General features: G+C 52.1%; 1 protein-coding gene across 4 annotated transcripts in view; it reads left to right on the top strand.

Annotated features, from left to right (window-relative positions):
* Positions 1 to 10,953: 10,953 nt before the first annotated feature.
* The window catches only part of CTCFL (CCCTC-binding factor like), a 31,884-nt gene continuing 22,393 nt past the window's right edge, over positions 10,954 to 20,444 (top strand). Inside the window, exons 1-7 of one of the 4 annotated variants that reach the window (XM_085002515.1) lie at positions 10,954 to 11,297; positions 11,952 to 12,502; positions 13,471 to 13,696; positions 14,452 to 14,622; positions 14,928 to 15,061; positions 17,861 to 17,981; positions 19,094 to 19,243. In XM_085002515.1, the coding sequence (XP_084858641.1) occupies positions 11,963 to 12,502; positions 13,471 to 13,696; positions 14,452 to 14,622; positions 14,928 to 15,061; positions 17,861 to 17,981; positions 19,094 to 19,243 (1,342 nt within the window). In that variant the 5' untranslated portion in view covers positions 10,954 to 11,297; positions 11,952 to 11,962. 4 annotated transcript variants of the gene reach the window in all.

Below are 20,444 nucleotides of genomic sequence, written 5' to 3'. Positions count from 1 at the left end.
GGCTGACGTGGGGGCCCAGCCACTAAGACCCTGTGGAGGGTCAGCGCCCCACTCCCCACGTCCCTCTCTGCTCTTTCCCCGCGTGCCCCTCTCCTTCAAAATCAAACAAGAAAAAGCAAAAGCGAGAGAGGCCAGCTCTCTCTCTCGTCTCCAAGGCACAGCAGTTTCCTTATCTCGCTTGGGGTGTGGCCTGGGTTCCCCTTCCACCCACAAGCAGCTAATCAGGGTCATTTCCCATGTCAGGGACAGTCCTGCTCTCCAGAGAGATGAGGAGGGTGTGGCTTTGGACCACATGCCCCCCTTGCCGGCTCGGCCGAGGGGCGTCTGCCTCAACAGCAGCCTCGGGGAGACCGGGTTTACCCATCGGCCTCCCACTCGCTCATCGGGAAAGGACCCTCCCCTCCCTCCCTCCCTCCCCCCTCCTCCCCCTGCTCCCCTCCCCCCTCCTCCCCCTGCTCCCCTCCCCCCTTCTCCCCACCCCTCTCTCTTTCCTTCCATCGCTCAGTCCACGAACATCTGGTTGGCTCCTCCCAAGTGCAGCCCGAGGACCCACAATTAAAGAGAAGACCGCGGCCCCCACGTCTCAGCAGGCATCCTGCAAACACGGAGTCTCCTCTGGGTCCTCTGTCCCCCCAAAGGCAGCCCCTGTTCCAAAAGGAAACCATCCCTGCTCCTTTCCCAAGCAATGAGTCTGAATTTTAATTCTGTAGAACATGTATTTTGGAACATGTGTCAGCGAAACGCCAGACGTACTTTGGGCAGAAGAGCTAAGCCCTGAACACACCCTCCGCCTCCGTCCGGGGACCCCCCTTCGTTGTGCTGCATTATGGCAGCAGCCTTCGTAAGTCCTACACACAGGGACCCCCAAGAAACTGCAGACGGTGTTACCCTTACACTAATGCTGACAGCTCACCTTAAAAGGTAAACGGAACACCTTACACATTTATTTTGAACACTCAGCTCTCACAACCAGGGAAGATTATTGCACGAAACTATTGCACAACGCCTCATTCAGGTCCGTTCATTCAACACACATTCGCCAAGCGCCCTGCACATGGCAGCCTGACTTAGTCCCGGGCAGAGAACAAACAAACAGCAGAGCAAACCCAGGCCGGACCCATGCCCCGGGGGAGCGTTGCACGGGCCGTCAGCACACCATCAGCCTTCCATTTTCGGAGGCGATGCCAGCCACTTTTAAGTGCTGGGGACAAGGAAGCTGACAAGGGACAGTGGGGCTTCAGTTCTAAACAAGGAGGTCAGGAAGGCCTCCGAGAAGGGACAGGGATTTGCAGGAGGCAGAAGAGCCATGCTGCCTGGTGGGGCAGGAACACTGCGTGGGGCGGGAGCGCCGAACTGGAGGGGAGGCGAAACTTCCCCCTGCCTCTCAGGGTCTCCAGCTGCGCCTGAGAATTAAATGGCTCGAAAACAGATCAACAGGAGAAAGGCTTCCAGAATGTTTCATGGACACGGGCGCCCCCTTGGGAACAAAGACCCGGTGAAGGGGCCGGGCCTGAGTATTTGTCCTCCAAAAACTGTGGATAAGTAACGACATAGCAAAGCAAGATGGGAATTATTTCAACAAGCCTGCTCCGTTTCTCTCAGCCACCACTCCCCATCTTGGTGACAGAACTGTGCCTCCTCCTGGTACAGAGTGCTGGTCACAGGGGGTTTCGTCTCCTGCTTTCAGGAGGTGGGGGGGGAGTCAGGGGCCCCTTCTTGCACCTGCTCTTTTCCAAGTGCCTGCAGCTCAAAACAATCCTCATGCCAAAGCAGGGTGTTTGGGGTGGCACGTCCTGCTGTCCTTTAGAGAGCAAAGTCCCTGAGGGACAGCCTGCTTGGGTGGGTGAGGAACACTAAGGGCCGGGTGGCAGGAGCCGGGCGGGAGAGAAGCCATTGCCTGAAGTCTGGGGGCGGCAGGCGGGCACCAGGTCCTACGGCCCCTGGAGGGCTCTGCGTGGGGCCCCTTGGTGTTTCAGGCAGAGTGTGATACCAGTGGCCCAGCTGGAGTGGAAGCAGCAAAAAGTCAGGGGGTGGTCAGATCCTGGGAATATTTTGGAGTCACCAGGTTGGATGGATGCAGTTGCGTGAGAAAGAGGCATGTAAGGTGTTTGGCAGGAGTATCTAGAAGGCTCTCCATCAACTGGTTTTCAGGATTTGGGTCAACTGTTCAGTGTTCGGCAAGTCACATTTGTCCAGCAGGTGCCCCGACAGGGACAGAGGTACCCCGACAGGGGGGTAAAGGAGCTTCCCGTCGTGTGAGATCCATCACGCGCATGATTCACCAAAAGCGCCCAGCTCAGTGAGGCCCCCCAAGGGAGAGGATGCGGCAGGAAGGTCCAAGGATGAGGCTCAGGGACCCCAAGTCTGACGAAGGGGTCAGAAGGAGGAGCAGGGCGTCAGCCCGGGAGACCGGGTGTGGCCAGAATCCCGGGGACCCGGGAGGTGGGGAAGGCGCATGCACTTGGGTTAGTCTCAATACCACGGGAAGGAGCAGCCGCCAGCGCAGTGTCTTAAGACAACACGGGTTTATTCTCTTAGCGTCCTGGAGGTCAGAAGTCTAAGGAGTGGCGAGAGCTGGGTCTCTCCTGCAGGCTTTCAAGGAGACTGTTTCCCAGCATCTATTCCCTCCCTTGGCTCGAGGCCCCTTCCTGCAAAGCCAGATGCACAGCGTCTCCTACCCCCTCCGTCCCCATCACCTTCCTGCCTTCCTCCGACTCTGGCCCCTTGTGGGGACCTGGGCTCACTCGGGGAGTCCAACAACTTCCCCACACCTGCACCGTCCCTTCTGCCAGGGAAATGCATCGTCCTTGCTTCCAGGGACCAGGACTTACACGGGTTTGGGGCCCCAGGACGCTGCCGGCCACGCAAGTGACAAAAGTTGTGAAAAAGGGGCCAGCCACCAAGAGCATCAACTGCCCCTGAGGGGTCCAGTGGAGGAGCCCAGGGAACTGAGCATGGGCCCATCCACGTGGTTACGCTGACCTTGATAAGCGCAGGGAGCAGCTCCTGCAAGGAGGAGGGTGTCCCAAACTGTCCTCAGTCCTGGACAAACTGGGTGTCACTGCTCTTAGGTTTTCAAGTAGAATTACCAGCTCTAATTAGCACCTAATTAGGTATGATCTAACTAACTCTGCCCCTGAAGTTAAGCCTTTTTCTAAGGCTACACCTACCAGAGAAATATAAAAAAGTAAAATAATACCTCTTTATCTGTTCTCTGCCAGAAGATTTAGGGATGTCATTTTTTTAAAAGGCAGATTTAATTTTAGAACGAGCCAAAGAAATCTAAAAAGTGAAGTTCAAAAGACTTGTAGAGGAGTTCCCTGGTGGCTCAGTGGGTTGAGGATCCAGTGTTGTCACCACTGTGGTTCTGGTTACTGCTGTGGTGTGGGTTTGATCCCTGGCCCAGGAACTTCCACATGACATGGGTGCAGCCAAAAAAAATAAATAAAATAAAATAAGTTCCAAGTACAAAAAAAAAAAAGACGTAGAATTCCAACGACGTCAAATAATTTTACTGTAGATAACAACTGTCACATACACAAATGAAAAATAATAATGAAATACCCACGTTTATTTTGCATTTACTACATCCCTAGCGCTGTGTTATTTTTAAGCACTTGTCATGGATTAGCACATTTATTCGTCAGGATAATGAAATTGAAGCAGTACTATTATTAGTATTAGTATATTTGGTCAAGCTCCCAGCATGCGGAAGTTCCCCTGCCAGGAATGGAACCTCCCCCCAGCAGTGACAACGCCAGGTCCTTAACTGCTAGGCCACAGGGGAACTCCAGGAAGAGTTCCTAGTTTGTTAGGCTCAAGTTACAGGTGAGAAAATAGATACTCAGAGAGGGTGAGTAACCACTGAAGGCCACACCGCAGTGAAGGTGTGTACCATTTTTACCACTATGTGATGCTTCCTCTGGATGCTGAAGATGGAGAGGCAAACGGAACACAGGCCACAAACCCTCTGCATTTATTTCAGGTTTTTGCGCCTCCAGGCTTTTTTTCCAACAACAAAAAAGTAGATTACCTTTTTTTTTTTTTTTTTTGCACTAGTGTTGTGTACTATTTGAAAAAACTTATGCACAGAAATAAAAAGGAGTCCTTACCATTGCCCCCTTCAACGCCTCCAGCCCCCAAACTGAGCACCATGAATGGGCTGGAGCTCGCGTTTCTGGATTTTTCCCTCAGGCAGCTTGTTCTCAGACTCCATGAATCCGATTGAACATAATAAAGCTTTTCTCGTGTATTTATCTATTTATTTCCCAAATGATCCTTCACACCTAAGCAGGACATGGCAGAGGGTAGCATGACAAAGTTCCGGATGGTTCTGGAACTCCCAGCCCACGTCTCCGTGGGGGTCTGATCCCCACGCTTGCACCCTGCCCCCTCCCTTCTCACAAACAAGCTACATGGTTTCAGAAACTTTCTCCCGCAAACTCCTCACCCCTGTGGCGAAGTCCAGGAGCATTTCGGAATTGCTCATTAAATAAAAGTGTGTTCACTCTGTGTTCATACAAAGGTCAAAGTATAACAACCCACATAAAAACAACGTTTGCCCGGGAGGTTAGCTGGCATGTTCGGCAATGGACACTCCTTGCCACCCATTGGTTGGAGGCAGGATGACAGCAATAACATCTCGGGCAAAAGAGCTGAGCTGTTTATTACTCTTTGAATACAAAACATCTTTGTACACTCAGAGAAGCCGATCTTATCGTGCTGAGAGTGGATTAAACAATAATTTACTACCAATCGCTCGTTAGCCACCAGTGCAATATAAGTAAATAAACACAGACACGACCAACCGTGCAGAAGAAAAACCTGATCTCTATCCTCCAGTCCTACTCTTTGACAAACGAACTTTCCAGCATCTTTTCCTTAGACTTGAGCTGATGAGAGTAGCACACACACCGTTGAGGCAGTACGAACACACCTTAGGGAGCTGCCAGGCTACCCCTAACCTGCCGTGCGTCAAATTCTCTTTCCCCAAAAGCAGGCCCGTGGTCCATCCTGGGAAATGGCACATCCAGGTCAAGGTTGGAAATTCTGGGCACCAGATCACCTTTCAGAAAGGCCACTGAGCTCCCGTTTCCCAACAGTGGAGTTCTCAGAGTTATTTACAAACACCCACCCAGCGCATGAATGAACAAGTGGTGAATCAGGTAAGAGAAGTTCCAGGAAGATTTCCTAAAACGAAGAGGTCAGCGATGGCCTGCGAGTGCTCAGGCAGACATCGGCGCGGAGCTGCCGGAGCAAAGCACCCCGACATGGATTAATGTCAGACTCCAGGACACACAAACCCACCTCACCCTTCCTGGATGCTAGAGAGGCGAGAAAAGAGGTTGGTGAAAGGCTATGGATGCCAACATCCAGCGATGCCGCGGAGTTCCCGGCACCCTCGTTGTCCTAGGCACGCTGGGCACAAAACTACTGACAAAGAAGCCCTGGCTGCAGATTTTTCTGGCAATTCCAGCCTTTACACACCATTTCACCAGGGAACTGCTTTTTCGCTTGGGAACCTCAACAACTTAAGTGCTTGTAAAGATGCTGCCCTCCAGTTAGGGGGCCAGGGACCAATTAAGTGGTAAGGCTCGTGCCACTCACTCTGGAAGCAGGGAGCAGGCTGAGAGTGATTTTCAAAGACAATGACGGCACTTGCTGGTCTGCTCCATTCACTGCTGGCCTGTAGGATGTTCATTTATTTATGATCTCAAAATATTTTTATATGGATCATTGATTTACATTTTCAAACAGTGTTCTGTATCATGTCTGCCCCTCCCCCCACAGCCCTTGCCCACTGGGCCAAAAGCAGGCCTTGGAGGTGAAGCTGAGCAGAAGCTACTGGAACATGTACCTTCTGTAACCAAGCACTAACGTGGCCTCCTACCCTTGTGCCATTTTGCCTCATAAGCACCGTACGCTTGGCCAGGACCTGTCTTTCCTCTGAGCCACACGTGCTGATCCAAAGCCGCTACTGCAGGGGAGCCAAAACCCAATGCTGCCTATGATGCTAAAATGCCAGCGCGCCAGGGCTCAGGGTGTCTTCCAGGAAACCCAACAGGTAAACTGCCATCAACTGTACAGAAGTCATTTATCTTGGGCAAAAAAGCTTGGTAAGCATCACTGTCACCTGGAGGAGGCAGGTGACCGACAGCCGTACCCCAGGCACTGGAAGATCCCGAGGGCAGCCAGTCCCAACCCCAGCATCTTTAGGAGATGAAACAGCCTTGCTTCCAGGAGAGCATGCTGGCTGGCCCGTCTCAGGAGGGCGATGCTCTAGCCACCAGCCCTCTTGCAGATGCCGACAAGGGCAAAGCCAGGTGCAAAGTTCTAGGCGTGAGAGGAGACGCGGGCTCGGCCACATGAGATAATTAGGAGATGGGTCTGGCTGGAGCGGGGACCGGGGAGACGTGTGGGGTAGCTAAGGGAGGCAACTGACCTCAATCTGGGGAGTTTCAACCTGACAAGACTGTGGTGGGCCCAGGAGTTAATTGAGCTTTTCGTTCTAGACTAAATGCAAGCAACTTGCCTCGTGCTCTGTCTTGACCCCTCATAAACACAGATAGAGAAGGGTTTTTGTTGTTGTTGTTCCGTCTTTTTTAGGGCTGCACCCGCGGCATATGGAGGTTCCCAGGCTGGGGTCCAATCGGAGCTACCCGCCTACGCCATAGCCACAGCAATGCCAGATCCGAGCCGCATCTGCCACCTACACCCCAGCTCACAACAATGCCAGATCCTTAATCCACTGAGCGAGGCCAGGGATCGAACCCACATCCTCATGGATACTAGTCAGATTCATTTCTGCTGAGCCACAAAGGGAATGCCCAAGGGATAAAGAGTTAAACTTGTAGAAACTGCTCCGCATACTCTTGGGGTGAAATTGAGTCACATCTGTTCTTTTGCTAGTCTCCTGTGCTCCAAAGGCCTCTTTGCAGAAATCCAGTATCTTTTCCTGGAGGCATCCCCACCTCCCCCAGATATTATCCTCCCCAAGAACTCGGGGGAGTTTGTGGCAGGGGTAGGGCAGGGTGATTTCAGGCTGCACGGACAACGAGAAAGGGACAACTGGCCACCTGCATCCCTGAATCCTTTGCTGAAATGAGGCCTCAACACTTTGGATTTTTCCAGGGGCCACCAGGCAAGCCCACGGCCTCAGGATCAAGTCTGGTCTACAGGCGGGCTCCAAATGCCGCCCACATTTTGAATCCACCCCCAGGCACGGCCAGGGCAGCAGCCTGGCCCAGGATGGCTGCCCTAGCTGGGGCCACCTCGGGGGCCCTGCACGGCACAGGACAGCCTGACCCCCACATAAGGCACCCCGCTTCCCTGGTCAGCGGGTGCCCGGACACTCTTGAAAATAACCTTCTGGGCTGTCCCTCCCACCTCCCCCTTCTGAAAGAAGGCCCCTCAGAGGCTCCAAAGGGACACATCCTTCAGTGGGAGGTTCTTCAGTGAGTTCCAGGAAGGTTCGAAGAGCAAAGGAAACAAATGCAAACTTTGGTGCAACTCCCCAGGTCAGCCTCGAAGTCTGGAAAATTGCAGGCGTGTCTTCTCCGCTTTGCCTCTTTAGAGGCTCTCACCCACCCCCCTCTCCCCTCAAGGTGGCTCGTCCCTCCCCTCCTGTCTCCCCCTCTCCCTCTCTCTCTCTCTTTTTTTTTTTTTTTTTTTTTTTTTGCTTTTGAGGGCTGCACCCATGGCATATGGAGGTTCCCAGGGGTCGAATCGGAGCTGTAGCTGCCGGCCACAGCCCCAGCCACAGCCACACCAGATCCAAGCCACATCTGTGACCTATACCACAGTTCACAGCAACACCGGATCCTTAACCCACTGAGCGAGGCCAGGGATCAAACCCGAGTCCTCATGGATGCTAGTTGGGTTCGTTAATCATGGAGCCACGACAGAAACGCCCCTCTCTGCCCTCCAGGTCTACCTCAGTCTCCCCTTTTTACGTTCCTTTTCTTTTAAAAAATGTAGGTGGGGAATCTGGGGTTAGTAGATGCAAACTATTGCATTTAGAATGGGTAAACAACAGTTGGTCATAACACCAGAATTACATCCAATCTCCTGGGACAGATCATGATGGAAAAGAGTATAAAAAAGAATGTGTGTGTGTGCATATATATATATATATATATACATATTTATATTTATAACTCAGTCATTTTGCTGTACAGCAGAAATTGGTGTGTTGAAAATCAATTACAGTTTAAAAAAATAAAGAAATAAAATGTCTTAAGGGGAGGAAATAATTTTTAAAAATAAATTTAAAAAACGTGATTTTGGAGTTCCCTGGTAGCCTAGGGGTTAAGGATGCAGTGTTGTCACTTCTGTGGTGAGGGTTTGATCCCCGGCCCAGGAGCTTCCGCATGCCACAGGCACAGCCAAAATAAATAAAAAAAATAAAATTTTAAATGTATTTTTAATTAGTGTTTGAGATTCCTAAACATGAATTTATAACATAAACACAGCAAAACTTTCTAGCTGCATGAGTGTTAGGGCAATAATGCAAAATTAACCTAGATGAAACTAAACAGGTCATGATGGTTCAGCCCCAAAACTTAGTTCAATGATTTTTTTTTTTTTTTTTTTTGCTTTTTTTGTAGGGCCAAACCTGCAGCACATGAAGGTTCCCAGGCTAGGGGTGGAATCGGAGCTGCAGCTGCCGGCCTACACCACAGCCACAGCAATGCCAGATCTGAGCCACATCTGCGACCTACACCACAGCTCACGGCAATGCTAGATCCTTAACCCACTGAGCGAGGCCAGGGATCAAAACTGCAACCTCATGGTTCCTAGTTGGATTCGTTTCTGCTGCGCCACGACGGGAGAGCCCTCATTTCAATAATTTAAAAGAAGTTATTATAATCCTTCAAATATTTATCTTCTCCCCATACAGCACATATACTATAATAGAAACTCAGACACAAGGCTAAAACTAGTGATCCAAGAATTTAACCAACAAGCACCTGACTGCTAGTACATGAGTTTCTTTAAAAAATGGATTTAGTTCTACCTTCTGTAATATCAAAAATGAAAAAAAAAATGGGGGGGTGTTCTCATCGTGGTGCAGCAGAAACAAACCCAACTAGGAACCATGAGGTTTTGGGTTCGATACCTGGCTTTGCTCAGTGGGTTAAGGATCCGGCGTTGCCGTGAGCTGTGGTGTAGGTCACAGATGCGGCTCAGATCTGGCATTGCTGTGACTGTGGTGTAGGCCGGCGGCTACAGCTCCGATTTGACCCCTAGCCTGGGAACCTCCACATGCTGCAGGTGTGGCCCTAAAAAAACCACCACCACAATTTTTTCGAACAAGTACTATACACAAGTATGTGAGATAAAAATACACAGAGGGACAAGAAGGGGCTGTGGAGAACGAATGGGCAGACGCAGAGAAAGCATTTGGAAGGACAGAGAGTTCTCTGGCTACGGATGGGAGAAGAGGCCATCGCTGGTTTGTTGGTGGATGTGCTCATGCCAGGCAGGCCAACCACAGGCCATCCCGCCTCGAGGGTTCCCGAGGCCCATCCCAATCTGGTCCCCAAGACTGCTTCCTTCTGTGGGTTCTCTTGTCTGTTTGTTCGCCAGCATCCAACAATCAGCCAACAACATTTCATTAAGGCTTCATGAAACTGCTGAAAAAATTTGAAACGTGAAAACCCACCGACATTTCCCAGAATTACTGTAAATCATACCTTAAAAAAAGAAAAATCAGCAAATTGCAGATGACTTTAATCATCCATTGTCTCCAGACTTGTCTTTATTTTGTATCTAGTTGGAGACCCAATTCCTGCCCGAAACCATCAAAATCACTCCCTCCATTAAAAAGGACTTCCTGAGGTGAACCCCTACGAGTCAGAGCAACCCTTCAAGGGGAACAATTCAGGGACGGGGAATGGGTTCAGGTCACGGCTCCTTCTCTCCCACTCCCGTCTCTGCTTCTTCCTCGCTTTGCTTTCCCGCCCTGGCACCTGCCTTACAGGAGAAGATTTGGAGAGACTTCTAGACCGTCGAAGGAGCTGAGCGAGAGGGGCCGCTGCGCAGGTGGCCCAGCCCCAGGTCACCGTCTCCAGCCCTCCCCGTCTCGCCCTTCCATCCCCTGGCGTCTCCTCCACCGCGCACCCTTTCTGCCCTGCCACTTCTTTGACTCCACCGACGGCCACTTCTCACCCCTGCCCGCTTCCTGGGCCCCCTCCCACCCTCCATCACGCCCCCCATGGTCCGCCCCCTCCCTCCGTCTCCTCTCGCCCTCTCTGTCTCCTCGCCATCCATCTCCCGCTCAAGTCTCCGCAGCCTCCTACGGCTTCCTGCCTCCTCCTTCCTCCCACTCCATCTCTCAAAACCTCGTTCAGCTGGTTCTCTCCCCCGCTCCACTCCCCTCGGCACCCATCCCCAGCACCCACGGTCTCTCAGCGCCCCCTGCAGGTCCTCCTCCACTCCCCCTCATCCATTGCCCCCACCCCCGCGCCAGATCTCAGCGCCCCCTGCAGGTCCCTCTCCACTCCCCCTATTCCACCCCACTCAGGTTTCAGCGCCCCCTGCAGGTCCCCCCCACCTCATCCATTCCCCCCAAGTCTCAGTGCCCCCTGCAGGTCCCCTTCCACTCCCCCCAGGTCTGAGTGCCTCCTGCAGGTCCCCTCTACTCCCCCTCACCCACCTGCCCCCAGGTCTCAGCACCCCCTGCAGGTCCCCTCTACTCCCCCTCGTCCATCCCCTCCCAAGTCTCAGCGCCCCCTGCAGGTCCTCCGTCCTCCTCCACTCCCCCCCAGGTCTCACCTCCCCCTTCAGTTCCCCACCCCTCCCCCACCTTCCCCCCAGGTCTCAGCGCCCCCTGCAGGTCCCCCTCCACTCCCGTCAGGTCTCAGCGCCCCTTCAGTTCTCCCCCACCTTCCCCACCCCCCAGATCTCAGCGCCCCCTGCAGGTCCCCTCCACTCCCCCTCATCCACGCCCCCCTCAGGTCTTAGTGCCCCCTGCAGGTCCCCTTCCACTCCCCCCAGGCCTCAGCGCCCCCTGCAGGTCCCCTCCACTCCCCTCTTTATCCACCCCTACCCCACGCTCCCTCAGCACTCCTCGCAGCTCTCACCTCCTCTCCTCCACCCCCAGCATCTGTTATCGCCCCCTCCCCCGAGCCCCGCCCCTTACACGCCGCCCCCCCCTTTTCCCGCCCTGCACCTGCGCACTGCTATCCCAGACCCTCGCGCCCAGGCGGCTGGTGGCGGCTGTGGCCTGCAGCACGCGGCACGAGGCGGAGCCCACCGGGCCAGGGCGGGCCAGGCGCCCAGGCCACGCCTCCCGGGTGAGGGGCCGCCCCAAGGGACCAGACCTTAGCCTCCTGCAGGGCGGGAGCTGCTCCGCGTGGCCGTCGGCGTGGGCCCCGTGGGCAGCTGGCGGGAAAGGTTCTGGCGGGTGGCGGGGAGGGGCTGGGCCAGGGAGGGGCTAGGAGGGTAGGGGTGTCCCAGGCCTGGAAGGGGCGCGTGCTTGGCCTGAACCTGTCTGGCCAAGACTGCATGGGTAGAGGCTCTAAGCCAAACATTTCCGAGGCTCAAAGGGTACTCGATCTGAAATTATGGGCTGGTGGCCCCCTCTAGGCCCAGAATGTGCATTTGCTAAAAACCAGCTTAGGGCCAAGCCTGCTAAGCCCAGGAGGTACATTTGCTGAAAGGCTGCCCAGACCCAAGCCTTTTAGGCCTGCAATGTGCATTTTCCAGAAGCCTGCTCAGGCCCAAAGGTGTTGGTTCTAGAATCTTCTGAACAAACACCTGCTTTGGCCTAAATCCTGCCTAGGCTCACCCGCCACTTGGCAGAGACTGAGTTAACTTAGTCCAGACCCCTCTGAGGCCTGTAGTTTTTTGGGACTGGAACTTGGTCAGACCTTGATCCGTACCCCGTGAGCCTGCTAGACCCAGTCCCCACTGTGCCCACCCAGAAGGCTTGCTTCTTTCCTCAACAGGCCAGGTCGTAATGGCAGGGGCCGAGCTCTCTGTCGTGCCCAAGCAGTTCACCCAAATCAAAGAACCCGAGCTGATGCTAGAAAAAGTCCTGGAGGAGGAGCAGAAAGAAGATGGGGTGTGCAGAGTGAAGGGTCACCCAGGCTCTGCAGAGCTGGAGGCTGGGAGCACCCATGGGGCCCTCCAGACCAACATCCAGGAGGAGGAGCTGGAGCTGGTGCTGGCCACCCCCGAGGACAACGAGAAGCACATCGTGACCCTGCAAACGGTGCACTTCACCTCGGAAGATGGGGCGCTGCAGGAGCTCGGCTGGCTGGAGGAGGGGCAGGTGGGGGTGCAGCCGGCCGGGAGTGGGCTGCCGTCGCTGGTGTGGCTTGGCGAGGGGTCCCAGCAGAGCCTGCACCAGTGTGTGGCCATTAGCATCCAGGAAGAGGTGTACTCGATGCCAGAGCTGGAGAGGCTGCAGTTTCAGGTTCTGGAGGAGAATGCGACTCCTCCTGGTGAAGACTGTCCGTCTGCCGTGAGCCTGGCAGGAAGCACTGAATCCATTAAGGTACAGCTAGTTTTCATAGAATGGGGGGGGCAGAAAACTATTTTTTAGGATTGCCCTTGGGAGTTCCCTTCGTGGCTCAGAGGTTAACGAACCCGACTAGGATTCATGAGGACTCCGGCTCCATCCCTGGTCTCACTCAGTGGGTTAAGGATCCGGCATTCCTGTGAGCTGTGGTGTAGGTCGCAGACACGGCTGAGATCCCACGTTGCTGTGGCTGTGGTGTAGGCTGGCAGCTACAGCTCCGATTCAACCCCTAGCCTGGGAACTTCCATATGCTGCGGTTGAGGCCCTAAAAAGAAAAAAAAAAAAAAAATAGAATTGCCCTTTGTGCAGCATTATGTATGGCCAGGCAGTTTTAAATTTGCAATTTAAAATTAAACATCGTAGGAGTTCCCCTCGTGGTGCAGCGGCAACGAATCTGACTAGGGACCATGAGGTTGCAGGTTCAATCCCTGGCCTCGCTCAGCAGGTTAAGGATCCCGGCATTGCCGTGAGCTGTGGTGTAGGTCACAGACGTGGCTCGGATCTGGCGTTGCTGTGGCTGTGGTGTAGGCTGGAGGCGATAGCTCCAATTGGACCCCTAGCCTGGGAGCCTCCATATGCCGTGGGTGTGGCCCTCAAAAGACAAGAGACAAAAAAATAAACATAAAAAAATAAAATTAAACGTAATAAAAATGTTTCCCAGGAAAATCCTGGGGGACCTCGTGTTGCCTTTGAAGAGTCTAAAAAGTTACAGCACTTAGAACACTGTAAGGTGCATTGGTGTCTAAATAGTGTCATGTTTTGCCACCCAAGGTCTTGGTGCTTAATAAACATGGCATAAGCACTTTGGCTGCTGTGGAGCATCTCTGTGCTTCTTTAATTTTTGTTTTTCTCCATGGATTTTACGGCTTCATCAAGGTGAAGCTTTGAATTGGGCTGTAATTGAGAGTCTTGTATTTGTGTGAATACTTCCTCTTGTTTATTAGCTGGACACAGGTCAGAAGGAGGAACAGCTCCTGGTGGAAGGAGGACTCAGCGAAAAAGCAGAAGAGCAGTTTTTTCTTGTGGAAGCGAGGCCGGGAGAGGAAGGAAGAGACGAGATTGTTCTGACAATTTCAAACTTCACCGTGGACGAACCAGAGACACATCCTGCAGCGGGCGAAGCGCCTGTTGAAAAAGCCGACGAGACACACAGTCAGAAAAAGACAAAGGGTAGGCCAGTGCATGTGGGCTCAGAGACTCTGCCCACCGCAGGGCTGTGGGTTTCCTTTAGGGGAACGAGCTGGCCATGGATGTTTTCAGGGGTGGACTTCGTTGCTTTCGGAATGTCAGGAAATGGGAGAAATTTTGAACCAGTGTCCTGTTTCGTGAATCCAATCCAAGAGTGTTGCGTCTTGCACCCAGATGCTTTTAAAAGCTAGGAAAGATGCTCCTTTCAGAGGGCTGTGCACTTACATGGAAGTTCAGGCCCCGTCTGCTCTCTAGTTTGCAACCCCAAAGTTAGGGGAGGGGCTTGGGGGTCTGATGGAGACAAGAGCAGGTGCTTCAGAGCCAGGACAGGTGCCTTCTCCGGGAGGGGCTGTTTAGATGAGGGCCTCGAAAATGATTTGTTCTGTTTTTTAAAAATATTTGTGTCTCACTTCTTTAAACCAGGGTTTGCTTCAAGCACATGTATTATTAGGTGTTCGTATGTTTATAATTGTTGCAGCTTCCTGATGGTTTGACTCTTTCATCATGACATCATGTTCTTATTCGCCTTGTAACGATTTTGGTCTAAGTCTGTTTTGCCCGTGCGTGCAGCCACCCCGCTCTGTCTTGCTTGCCGTTTGCATGGAGCGTCTTTGGCGAGGGTACCACAGGAGGGGACGAAAGGGACATGCTGGGTCAGTTTGACGTGATTAAATGGAAGGTGAACACCTACCGCAAGATTTTTCCAGCCGCATAAACGTTGTCTCTCCTTCCTGCAGAAGTAAAGCGAACCTTCCAATGCGACATCTGCGTGTTCACCTCTTCTCGGATGTCCAGTTTTAATCGTCATATGAAAACGCACACCAGTGAAAAGCCCCACGTGTGTCACCTTTGCCTGAAAGCGTTCCGTACCGTTACTCTGCTTCGAAATCACATTAACACCCATACAGGTAAAACTGCTCAGAGGGATGTTCTCCTTGAACGAAGAGTGTTGAGGCTGATCACACGCAAACCCACCTTTTTCCCTATTAAACTAACGCGTGTTTCAGACTCTGGTTTTCTCTTTTTTTCTTCCGTTTTGGTTAAAAACCTTGAATGTTGCAAAATTGTTCTCACATCCCTCTGGGGCATTTGTGGTTTAAAGAGCCTCTTTGTCATTTTTAAAGCATTTTGAGACTGTCATTTATAAGGTACAGTTCCCTAGGAAAACGTGGTTCGATCACGCTGAAAAGAATAAACTGTGATTGTTTTTCAGGCACCAGGCCCTACAAGTGTGGTGACTGTGACATGGCGTTTGTCACCAGCGGAGAGCTTGTTCGGCACAGACGTTATAAACACACTCACGAGAAACCCTTTAAATGTTCCATGTGCAAATACGCCAGTGTGGAAGTAAGTTCACCCTTGCAGGTAGCATCTTCTTGAGAAGGGGCTGTACACGTTATGTGTAAGTTCCTCCAGCAGCAGAATTTCCTGCAGCCCCTATGCTGGAAATAACGCTTCTTCTGTTTTTTACATTAAAACTTAAACACAGGATTTCTTTTTCTGTTCGATTACCAACTAGTGACAGCAATAGGTAAAGGTGTACAAATTGCAGATACTCTGTGGTCCTTGAGACGTGCTTCTCGTGTTTGTTCAAAAGTTCTGCGCTTGGAGTTCCCGTCGTGGCGCAGTGGTTAACGAATCCAACTAGGAACCATGAGGTTGTGGGTTCGGTCCCTGCCCTTGCTCAGTGGGTTAAGGATCCGGCGTTGCCGTGAGCTGTGGTGTAGATTGCAGACGCGGCTTGGATCCCGCGTTGCTGTGGCTCTGGCGTAGGCCGGCGGCTACAGCTCTGATTGGACCCCTAGCCTGGGAACCTCCATATGCCACGGGAGTGGCCCAAGAAATAGCAATAAGACAAAAAAAAAAAAAAAAAAAAGTTCTGCCCAGCATTTTAGGTAGCATTCGTTCCACACAAGCAAGATGTTTTTGCTCAGGAGTTCCTGTTGTGGCTCAGCGGGTTAAGAATCCAGCTAGTACCCATGAGGATGAGGGTTTGATCGCTGGCCTTGCTTAGTGGGTTAAGGATCCGGCATTGCCATGAACTGCTGTGTGGGTCGCAGATGCAACTCAGATCTGACCTGGCAGTGGCTGTGGTGTAGGCTGCAGCTCTGATTGGCCCCCGAGCTCGGGAACCTCCATATGCTGCAGGTGCAGCCCTAAAAAGACCAAAAAAAAAAAAATGTATTTGCTCTAACATATGACATAGATTTCATCTGAATTTTTGCTGAAAGTTCGGAGCTTTCCGCATTGGCCCTTGGTTTGATACAAAGCACCTTCCTTGAAGGTTTAGACACGGCCATGTCCACTCGTAGTGGCAGAGACCACCTTTCCAGCCTGCAGTTACGTGTCGTGGTCATTTCCTGTTTGATTGATGTCATTCTGCCGACTTAGCGTGCCCTCAGTGAAACGACAGCAGAGCAGTACCTTTAATTTTCAATGTCATTTTTCTTAGTTACTTCTGAGGGACTCCAGTATCTAGAGGGACACGTGCTGGGTCCGGATTTTGAGCCCCGTTGGGAAAGGCCCAAACTGAGTGAAAGGGGTGGCTGAAGTTGAAATATGGTAGTGATGCAACAAGGTTTCATCAACTAGGAAATTTCACAGACAGGGTCCAGATTCGATTCCAAGAAATCTTTCTTTGCACGTACTATTTTTAAAAACCTTTTCTCATCTGAGTTAAAGGTCATGATTATAGTATGAAAACACACAGCGAGAGCATCAAAGAATGAAGCCATCTGAGTCTCCGACGCCTGGCGGGGACCTTCTGGCAGGGGTCCTGGCTATTCTCAACACAGAGCTCCCAGGGTGGGCGGTCTGCCCCCAGCCTGTGGGGGGTTGCCCTGGACACCTGGACCCTCTGCTGCTGCCCTCACCCCTGTCCTTTGCAGCTTCCAGTCCTGCTGGTCTGCTCTCCCAGGGGATGGGTGGGGGGTTCAGCTCCCTGAAATGCACATCACACCAGCCTCTGAACCTCACTTTCAGAGCCGTCCTGAGTCGGTTTCCCCACGGCAGCCTTTGAACGTTCACACCACTCACCGTCTCGAACCTTTCGTGTGACAATTTTAAAAACTCTTCTTCTTTTGCTTTCTGATATACTCAGAAATAGCCCTTTTCCTTCAAAAAATCTGAGCCGAATTGTTGCTTTAGATCTTGTTTTCCATTTGTTCTTGAAGGTTCTTTAGGCTTGTGTGTCCTTGTGGCACAGCGAACTGGGCAGAAGGGACCTTCCTGAGATGACTAGCAGGGCAGGCGAGGGCTTTCCGACACCTGTAGCCCAAGCATGCTGGATGCCCTCTGTTCCGCTAAAGGTAGATGAGGGCCTGGAAGAGGTGAATGCAGAATAAGGACAGTTCTAGAAGGGAATAAAAGAAGCAAAAAAATGATCAAATGGGAGGTGCGACTGCCTTTTAGCTAATTGCCTAGGACACGTAATTAATCAGGTTACAATATAGTTTCTTCTACTTAAAAGTTAACTTTTTGCAGTGAAATTACTACCACCTAGAATCTATTCTTTTTTGGGGGGCACACCCGTGGCATGCCAAAGTTCCCAGGCCAGGGATTGAACCCAAGCCACAGCAGTGCCCCAAGCCGCAAGAGTGACCGCACCAGATCCTTAACCCGCTGAGCCACCAGGGAACTCCTAGAACCTATGCTTAATGGCAAGGCTTCCCCTCCATCCCCGTGCCATTTAGGGTCCACAGAACTTGGAGGTGTGGGGCGTCTCTGACAGATGCTGGTCCATTAAAGAGCTGCTGTTTCAAGAGTCTGTGTTTATGCAAAACAAAAACGTTCTGGCCTCCATGCTTCTGCAGCATGTTCTCAACTTGGCAGCTATTGAGAGGCTTTTGCTTTAGAAATGGAAATAAAATCGTGCGTGGCACTGAGCAGCAAGCTTTCCATTTTCCTTTGCCAAGTGACGTTGGATACGAGAGTCTCTGGAACTGACTGCTCATTATCACCCGAGGATCTTGAACACACATCAGATGAAAAACAGCCACCGCCGGAAAGAAAAAGCAGTGGTGTAGCGTGTTCCTGGGGGTGTGAACGCGGGCTCCTTTAAGTGTCTTTGATGATGCTGGTGCATTGGAGACTCCCCAAGTTGGAGGAAGTCTCTGTTGCCCTAACTGCCTTTCATTTGTGTATTAGGCCAGTAAATTGAAGCGCCACATCCGTTCCCACACGGGAGAACGCCCCTTTCAGTGCCCACTGTGCAGCTACGCCAGCAAAGACACGTACAAGCTGAAACGCCACATGAGGACACACTCAGGTACAAGTGTCGCATGCATAAGGCCACGTGAGTAAAGGGTAGCATTCCTTTGTCACAGGGGACCTTGCAGCGCTCACAGAGAACTTTCGAGGTGCAGTGGTTCACAAATCCGTCTAGGAACTATGAGGTTGCGGGTTGGATCCCTGGCCTCGCTCGGTGGGTCAGGGATCCGGCATTGCTGTGCGTTGTGGTGTAGGTCACAGACGCCACTCAGATCCTGCATGGCTGTGGCTGTGGTGTAGACTGGCAAGTACAGTTCCGATTTGACCCCTAGCCTGGGAACCTCTATATGCTGTGGGTGCGGCCCTAGGAAAGGCAAAAAGACAAAAAAAAAAAAAAAAAAAAAAAAAAAAGGTTGACACAGGCATCAATTGATCTGCATCTTTGCATTTATTTAGTGTTAAGGAAGCATAATTCAGCACATAAACACGGCACAGAAATACCACGTGGGGGAGTTCCCCCTGTGGCACACCAGGTTAAGGATCAGCTGTAGTGTAGGTCACAGCTGTGGCTCAGATTCAGTCCTTGGCCTGGGAACTTCCACATGCCTTTCGTACAGCCGAGAAAAGAAAAAATGAAAAATTAGAAGAAGGATAATTTAAAAATTAAATAAATACTGCTTGGCAACCTCCCCATAACAAGTAAAAACCTTCACCTATTTGTTCCCATAGGCTTCCCAGGTTTTTAAAAGTTGATGCCAAAATTCATCCTTCGACTTTAAGGCAAAATGTAGAACAAAGCGTGCTGGCTTCCAAGCGCGCTGACTCTGTGTGTGGTTGCTGTGGAAGGACTGTGCTTGTGTCCGCTCCTGGGTTCCTCCCGCCAGGGTGGGAACTAGGGATTGGTGTTGAGCCAGGAGTCGCCACTGGATGTTAGAAGAGTCGCCCACCTGGACCGCTGTCCACACATCTGGATGGCCCGCTGTTGGGCTTGATTTAGGAACCGGGCACTCACCCAGGGGTTACACCACGAGAAAGGGGTTGATGGGGGCAGGGGGTCTTGGGGGAAAGAAAAGCTTTCAGCTTCAGCGGTCCTTGGGGGTGCATCAGGGATCTTGGGGTGAAGCCCTTTGGCGGCAGGGGTGTGTGTCATCATTATCATCCGTATTCCAGGTGAGAAGCCCTACGAATGCCACATCTGCCACGCGCGCTTCACCCAGAGCGGGACCATGAAAATACACGTCCTGCAGAAGCACAGTGAGAACGTCCCCAAATACCAGTGTCCGCACTGTGACACCATCATCGCGAGGAAGAGCGACCTGCGTGAGTGTCTCCTGTGGCTGCCCCGTGTGCACCTCTTCCTGGGAAACAGGCGGCGCCCTGGGCCTGACTCTGGGGGAGGCAGCAGGCTGTAGGAACAGCACCCGGTTTTTTTCCAGGGGTCCTGCAGTGCCATCCTGTGGCCAGATAGCGTAAGTGCAGTTTCAGGGTTCAGCCCGGGATGGGTCCAGGCACACGGGTGCGCTCTCACCAGCCTTTGCGCTCCGAAGGGGCTTTCAGGGATGTTATGTTATTCCATAGTGGGCCCGTTTTTACAGATGATGAAGGGAATCAGAGACAAGAGAGTGAGATGTTCAGAGCCCGGTGATCAGGGCCCCGGGAGGTGGCCTGGTGACCGACTGACTCTTTCTTAATGTCCTCAGCAAACTTTTCTTAAGGTTCTGGGAGCTGAGGGTGCATAGTAAGAAGCAAGACCTGGTTCTTCCCAGGAGGAACTTGCTTCAAAGAGCCCCCGTCACATGACATGAAGTACACAGTGTGACCCGGTGAATGCTCCCTGCGGTTCCAGGCACGTGAGGGACTCAGAGGGCAGACAAGGAGCTGGGATTGTAAACCAGCGGTGACCGTGAGGGAACCAGCCCCTCTGTGGTTTCCGGGCTCCTGGCCTCTCACTTTCCCTGATCTCTTTCCACGATACGTAACGTGGACACTCAAAATACATTGGCAAAAACAGAGTCCCCCGTTTGCCCAGAGAAATTCTGGAGATGAGAGGCACTGGTTTTGGAACCCTCTCTGAACAGATAAAGGTGTTTAATGAAACCTCACTTTTCTTTTTCATCCAAAACATTTGTCAGTTGCAGAAGACAGCCCTGGGGACCCTTGCAGGGTCCAATCCAGATGCCCCAAAGGGATGTATTTGTCAGCACGACCAAGAGATGCAGGCTCTGTCCCGTCCGAGTAGGTGATGCTGTCCACCTGCCCCATAAGATGCTTTGTAAACTGGCTAATGAGGCTTCCTTCCTGTCAGGCTCTTTATGCGACCACGTGGGTCAGGGGTGCACTTCCGCCCTGCCGGTGTGGATTTCTGTTTGGCCTCTTCCATAAAGGATCCCCACACCACCGTGCTTTCGACGCAGTTGAGCAGAAATTATCCCAGAGGGTGCCTGTCGATTCTCACAGAGGGAGGAAACAGAGCATTGACTAACAGGATGTCTGGCCATGTTTTAAATTCAAATGGAGAGGT

The sequence above is a fragment of the Sus scrofa genome, chromosome 17 (assembly GCF_054392235.1).
Source record: "Sus scrofa isolate SSC_HxYL_T2T_F1_AM1 chromosome 17, Sscrofa_HxYL_maternal_Yorkshire_Landrace_v2.0, whole genome shotgun sequence".
NCBI lineage: Eukaryota > Metazoa > Chordata > Mammalia > Artiodactyla > Suidae > Sus > Sus scrofa.
This window is presented reverse-complemented; position numbering and strand designations above follow the sequence as displayed.